This window comes from Oncorhynchus keta, chromosome 17 (assembly GCF_023373465.1).
Source record: "Oncorhynchus keta strain PuntledgeMale-10-30-2019 chromosome 17, Oket_V2, whole genome shotgun sequence".
Lineage (NCBI taxonomy): Eukaryota > Metazoa > Chordata > Actinopteri > Salmoniformes > Salmonidae > Oncorhynchus > Oncorhynchus keta.
This window is the reverse complement of record NC_068437.1, coordinates 16,133,843-16,141,466: the sequence shown is the minus strand read 5'-3', so window position 1 is coordinate 16,141,466 and position 7,624 is coordinate 16,133,843. Positions and strand designations below refer to the sequence as shown.

Below are 7,624 nucleotides of genomic sequence, written 5' to 3'. Positions count from 1 at the left end.
GTAAAATGCACATGAGGAGGTACTTCAGGGGTACTCTGGGAAGAGCAAGATTCAGTTTGTGGTCCAGTAACCAAAAAAGGTTGGGAATCACTGCTCTACATCAGGTTTAAAAAAAAAAAAAAAATTTAAATCAGTGTTTTCCTGGGACCCAAGCACATCAAAACATGCCTGCTTTTGGGGGCCCTAAGTGAGATTCAGTTTCTAGACTAAGTTAACAATCAAAAGATTGTTAGCTGACACAACTGATTGAGTAACTGTCAGTAAGAGAAGAGGAAAAACTGCTGATGTACAACCACATTTTGAAATTGCACCTTGTGTTCTACTATTCTAAATCAATGAGAATGACAGATCTATAACTCACATTTCTATGTTGCCCAAACAGTTACATATTGCAGCCTTAAAGGTGGACTCAGTAGGGCAGATACTGTGTGTGACTACAAAGTCTTGTATCTCGGTCATCTGCGGTGCTGCTCGTGGCAACTTAATTTCACTGAGTCTACCTTTAAAGCTACGATATGTAACTGTTTGGCCGACCGAACAAAATTCACATAGAAATTTGCGCTACAGATCCATCATTCATATGTTCTATGTGTGCTATTTCTATGCTTCCCGTTCTTCAGTTCAGTTTGGTGTCTTTTGCTTTCATTTTTGTACACCAGCTTCAAACAGTTGAAAATACAATATTTTTGGTTCTGGAAAACATATTCCACAACGGTTTAGATGGTACAATGATTCTCTACACCACGCGTGCTTGTTTTCTCAGATCAACTGGAATTAGGCAAACTATTACAATTTTTGCAACGAGGAAATGGCAGAGCGGTTTCTGCACAGTGCATCTTTAAAGAAAGGCTGCTCTATATCCTTATTCTCTGCTTCCTGTGACCTATTTTAAGGATAACTCCATAGGCTCGCACACATCAGACCGAATGTTGACCTAGCGTTTGTTTGCTGAGGGATCATCCGCTGTAGATGTCTGACTGCAGACATTTTTCACATGGTTCTACAAGTAAAATCGGTGGGCACTCGGTTTGCAAATTACTTTCTGCAGCGCTAAGTACTCTCGGCCAGCAAACACTGCTGGTGTGTCTGAGCCCTAACAGTGAGCTCCCATAGGCTGCTGCCAACTGTCTCTCCTAGTTGTCTCTGCTCTCTCTTGTTTGTTACCCCTAACTACACAACACAACGACAGGCTTAGGCTGGTTGGCAGATGTGTCTTAACAAGATATCAAGTCCCAGTAATACAGTCAAAGGAGCTCACAGACACTCTGGGTCATCACGGGACTCCACGGACTCGCTCACCCCTGGAAGTAGCAGCTCAGGGATATCAGACGATTTGCAAGTTCTCTACAGGTAAACAAATCATCCAAATAAACTGGAACCTCAGTTTTACTAGGCCTTCACCATAGCTATAACTCTGTTGTTTCAACACTTGAAAACTCACAGTGGTAGAAAAGAGTATTGAAGAGAATCATAAACAAGACCCCAATAAAAGTTAGACAGAAAGCAAATATGTATCACTTCATTCTAGACTTGGCTTGCACGTGCTTGAGGGGACTCTGTCTGTAATGTGTGCATACACGTGTATAAATGTGCGCGTGCGTCTGCGTACATGTGCACGTGTGTGTGGTATGGTGTTGTTCATCCTAAACAACCTTGATCTGTTGTTTCCAGTGGCATTTCCCGCCTCGTCCCCGTGTGAGGCTCAGTCCTAGGCTATAGCTCAGATCTGCTCCACTCCAGGGTATCCTCCAAGCATCAGACCCGAGATCTGCAGAGCCTTAGGCTCGCTGACTGGCCAGCTCCCAGCCTGGCTGCAGTCGTTGCACAACACTTTGCGTGTCATTTGTCATACCCTGTCATGAGCTGTCAAAGACGCCTGTTGCAAATGTCTAGCATTCTGTTTACCGAACCGATTCATTGGCTTGGTGGTTTGACTGAGTTATCGTATTTAATTTGAGTTGAATTGATTGTTCATGTTAACTCCCTTTTGAGGATACACTGTGTTATAACTCAAAGGCAGGAGGACATTTCAAAGTTCACGTGACATAACAGATCGATGTCGTTTTATCCTTGCCTGTACTTACAATAAAAACCCTGCTTATGAAACTCACAGGCAAGAAAGACAATGGTGTAATGAATGGTTATGCTAAGCCTGCTGTGGATTTGTAACTGGGCTGAACAACACTCTCCCTCCCTACAGTAAATGACCTCTCTGAACTTACAGTATTGAGCCAGACACACCCATGGGTACACAATAGCATTACTGTATGTCCCATACACTCCCTCTTTGCACCCAGTGATGACAAACATGCATTGTACAAGTGCAGAACCAGAACACTCACTTCCTTTGTGCTGCAGACACTCACGGGTCCAGCAAGGTCAGAGAACTTTTGAGAGCTTCAAAACATTTAATCGTGTCAACAGAATCATAGCCATCCACTGTGTGTTTATGAAGAAAATGTGTTTTTCCCAAAATGATGGCTGTGACTATTACTGGTTTATGATTCTGTAGGTATGCTAATTATAAACAACAACGTAAAACTCTTATTTCCATATTACTTCTAACATTTGTTGTACGAATTTGGCTAATAATACTATTTATATTAGATCATCAAGATACAGCTATGAATCTTTCTCTAACATTCTCAATACCCAAAGAAATACCCAGAGCACCCATCTCACGCTTTAATTGTTGCATTTCCACACAAGTAGACTGTTGTAGACTGCTGAGTAAACTGCTCATTGGCCAGCTCATCCTCCTCATGAGGATGACATATTCCTTTATGAGGAAATAGCAGGCATTTTTGAAACGGTGTGTTTGAAATAAAAGTTTGAGGCGGGTTTTTTTAAGTGTTTTTTTTTTCTCTCAAAATGTATGCTTTGGTCACAAATATGAGCATAGGATAAGTCAACAACACTATTTGGGTATGAGTTAATATAATATTAACTTTTAAAAGTTAGATTTTCACTGGACAGTTGCTTTAAGAGAGCTTTCCCTCCCTCCCTCCCTCCCTCCCTCCCTCCCTCCCTCCCTCCCTCCCTCCCTCCCTCCCTCCCTCCCTCCCTCCCTCCCTCCCTCCCTCCCTCCCTCCCTCCCTCCCTCCTCTGTCCCTCCCTCATCTCCCTCATTCTCTGTAGATCACACATCTGCCCTGCTGTGCTGGGCCCTTGCATCAGCGACAGAACTCAGTCTCCCCCAAAGACAGAGACAGGAAGGACAAAGGGGTGGAGTAAGATGGTGTGCTATATCAGCAGAGCAGGCTCTTCACAGAGCAAAAACTTGAGGGGAAGTAGACAATAATTTTAAAAAATGTATACCAGGCACAGATGGCACATCGAGATGCAGAAACGGTATACCTGCTGTGTCTTTGTAATGCTGTTTTCCCTATGGGTCTCTGAACAATTCAAAGGTTATATCCAGATCACCCAAGCTTTCATCTCAGAAGTACTCCATTCAAGACAACTAAATGGGTTATGACTGAATACATGTTGAAAGGGTTTGATCTCACACTGCATGTTGGAATGCTAGATCTGAACAAAGGATGGAACACATCATTCAAACCTGCCAAATGTACAGTTGTTTTGAGCTGAGCTTCCAGCTGGCCCATATGATTAAAAGTAAGATCAAGTGGCTGGGCTAACACATTTGCTGAAAGTGATGTGGTTGACTAGGTTATGGCTCTCCTGAAAGGTGCCAAAACTAGATTGCGAGCGAGAGGAATTTGATTATGCCGGGGTAGTGGAGTGTGCACTTGTAGTACAGTTTTTGGGGTCATCAAAAGATCTCATTTATTGCAATCATTCAAAACCTTATGTCAAGACACCCTCTGTACACTCAGAAAAAAGGGTTCCAAAACGGTTCTCCGGCTGTTCCCATAGGAGAACTCTTTTGGTTCCAGGTAGAACCCTTTTGGGTTCCACGTAGAACTATCTGTGGAAAGGCTTCTAGATGGAACCTAAAAGGGTTCTACCTGGAACAGAAAAGGGTTCTTCAAAGGGTTCTCATATGGGGACAGCCTGAAAACCCTCTTAGGTTCTAGATAGCACCTTTTTGTCTAAGTGTACTACCAGTATTGTTTCATGTCTGGCTGACAATTAATTTCAGCTATTTAGGGACGGCAGGGTAGCCTAGTGGTTAGAGTGTTGTACTAGTAACTGAAAGTTTGCAAGTTCAAATCCCTGAGCTGACAAGGTACAAATCTGTAATTCTTCCCCTGAACAGGCAGTTAACCCACTCTTCCTAGGTGTCATTTAAAATAAGAATTTGTTCTTAACTGACTTGCCTAGTAAAATAAAAAAAAGTATTTCTTCCCCTCTAGTGACTCCCCATCCCGCATGCGGGAGTGTAATCGTTGCCTGATACAAATTAGCATAACGCAACGGACATAAATATCCCTAGAAAATATTCCTATTCATGAAAATCACAAATGAAATATATTGAGACACAGCTTAGCCTTTTGTTAATCACCCTGTCATCTCAGATTTTCAAAATATGCTTTACAGCCAAAGCTAGACAAGCATTTGTGTAAGTTTATCGATAGCCTAGCATAGCATTTTGTCCAGCTAGCAGCAGGTGACTTGGTCACGGAAATCAGAAAAGCAATCAAATTAAATTGTTTACCTTTGATGAGCTTCGGATGTTTTCACTCACGAGACTCCCAGTTAGATATCAAATTTTCCTTTTTTCCAAAAATATTATTTTTGTAGGCGAAATAGCCCCGTTTGTTCTTCACGTTTGGCTGAGAAATAAAGGTAAAATAAATAAAAAACATATTTTTTCTTAACAGTGGGGCCTCATTTCCTTCCAACTGATTGTGTTAGAAATTCCCTCATACAGCAGAGAAGGAAAGGATAATGAATTATACAGTGTACGTGTATTGCATGATTTCAATCAAAGATATAAGAGGGGACAGCCTAGCCTTTTCATTCCGGTACAGAATATTCTAAGATAGTTGATTTCCTCCAGAGTGAAACAGACACTTTGGTCTGGTCTATCAATAATAACATGTGATAGCCAACACATTAGCATACTTCACCTTATAATGGATTCTGTCTTCATGCAGTGTGTGCAGCGTCAATCTTTGATCATTGTAAAGTCTTTGAACCCTTATCGAGGTTAGGAACCCAATCTGCACAGTGGGAATGGTGAATGGTGTGGGTGTCCCAAGCACGCATTGTTCTCATCACAGTGGAAGGATGCAATTGGAGGAGATGTGTTTTCTGAACCCCAAGGGGTGGATGCAATCAAGAGAACCCCCTCTTGCTCACACACATGCGCAGACACAGACATGAATGTAGGCATGGATCACACAAACACATGCATGCACAGTGCGTTGAAATGCACACACACACACACACACACACACACACACACACACACACACACACACACACACACACACACACACACACACACACACACACACACACACACACACACACACACACACACACACACACACACACACACACACACACACACACACACACACACACACACACACACACTCCTTAGCTAGCAATCCAAACCATGGCCTTGGCTATAGTCAGGAAGCACTAATGAAGTTATTAATGATATGCATGTGTGCTGCGGTGCCGTGCAAGCCTTGGCTCCATGCCGTGCAAGCCCCAGGCAGATGGTAGCTCCTACTCAGCTTTGGTTAGTGGTGATTAAAGAGCGACTGAATAAAAAAAAGTATCTGGCTGTAGTCGTAGTAGTGAGCAATGTTCCCTCTAAACTGCACGCGCTCGCCCCAAGACTGCCGCATAGAAAAATAAGCCCACAGAGAGAAGCACGAGATTGAACTTCACTCATCTTTCTAGAGCAGTGATCACGAACCGGTCGATCGCCAAACATTTCTGTAAAGAACCGAAAGATAAAGCCTTGGGTTCGTATTTTTTAAAATTCATCTCGGGCTGTTGTCAGTCCGTGCACCCGATTCAGCTGCACTGCACGCCGGGTAGGCAAACTGTTGCCATTTTGAAACATTTCATGTGTCTGAAGGTACAAACTCAGCCTTCCCGGCTGGCCCAAAGAGCAAATCAAGTGCACTAAAGGTCTACCGCTGGCCAATCGGACGGCTCAGATGAACGTGTCTGCAGTAATGTAGCACACATAAAATAAAACTACAGCAGTTTATACGGTGAGATTTAAAAACGTTTAAAACCATGGCTAGATAGAAACTATCATGTATGTACATGTACTTACCTGGAGTGCCTGAGGGTGGCGCTATTACTAATTATTACGTGTGATCATCTGTACTGGCACTTGACATCTGGTAAACGTTGCTCTTCCACCCGCATCCCTGCTTCAGGGTGCTAACATATTACATGGTGTCAGAAGTTTAAAAGTTATACAAGGAAATCGCAACCTAGAAAAGGGTCCAGATACGGTCAGATATGCAAAGCATGTCACAGAAAAAAATAATGTCGCCAAAACGTGCTCCACACGCACACAGAGACGAAATCTTAGGATTCGGGCATTGACTGGGAGATGACAGCAGGAAATGAGGACATTGGGACAATTGAAGTGAAACAGAACAAAGTACAATGTCTAGATCAGCTAGTGTATGTCAATGAGACAAATACAGAGGAAGAGCAGTGGACAGAAACACTGAAAATAATCGACCACAAATGTACTGTTGAACTGGATACAGGAGTCTGTGAGAGACTTGAAAACGCGGGAAGTGAACGTGACGGGGTGATTCCATGCGGAAATCCAACTGCAAGCAAGTGACATATTCTGGCCACCAGATGGAGCCAAAAGGCAAGACGGCGCTTGAATGTCAATTTAAAGAGAAATAGTTTGAACTGGAATGTCAAGGGATAGAACAAGATGCACCTGCAATACTTGGAAGATCAGCTTGTCTGCAAATTGGGCTTAATAGAGAGAACATTCAAGCTCGAACACAGGACAGAGACTGACATTTTGAGTGAATATGAAGATCCATTCACAGGGCTGGGATGTGTTGCAGGGGTCCATCACATACAAACAGACCCAGACGTCACCCCAGGGGTTCACTCACCCAGAAAAGTGCCTGTGGCACTAAAAGAAAAACTGGGAAAGGAACTGAACTGCGTGGAAAAGATGGAAGTTGTCGTCAGGCAAACCGAGCCTACTGAGTAAACAGCTGGGTGACAATCGTGAAGCCAAAGAAAATATGGGTACGCATGGACCCACAGGATCTAAACAAAACCTTCAAGAGAGAACATTATCCTTTGTGTACCATTGAAGAGGTAGTTGCTGAAATGCCTAACGCAAAGGTATCTCCAGTAGCTGATGCAAAACAAGGATTCTGGCAAATCCGACTGGATGAAAAGGGACTGCCGTTCAGAATCTTGTCCGCTCCAGAGGCGTTCCAGTGGAGCCTCGCCCAGCCTTTGGAAGGTCTGGAAGGATCGTTAACATCATGGATGACAGCAATTTGCTACATTGGACATGTTTTACGCAAAAAAGGTCTGAAACCAGATTTCAAAAAAGGTCCGATCGATACAAGAAATGCCAGAGCTAGAGGACGAAGCAGCGCTTCAGAGGTTCATGGGAATGTTGCAGTATCTCACGAAGTTCATCCCAAATCTCTCAGATGTCAGCGCACCACTGAGACAACTGCTGGAACGAGAAGTT

General features: G+C 43.3%; 1 protein-coding gene across 1 annotated transcript in view; it reads left to right on the top strand.

The window, feature by feature from the left end:
* The first annotated feature begins 1,021 nt into the window (after nucleotides 1–1,021).
* The window catches only part of LOC118396224 (protein Wnt-7b-like), a 69,256-nt gene continuing 62,653 nt past the window's right edge, over nucleotides 1,022–7,624 (top strand). Inside the window, exon 1 of the mRNA XM_052465612.1 lies at nucleotides 1,022–1,350. Coding sequence (XP_052321572.1) covers nucleotides 1,208–1,350 — 143 coding nt within the window. The 5' untranslated portion in view covers nucleotides 1,022–1,207. The remainder of the gene's footprint in view (nucleotides 1,351–7,624) is intronic.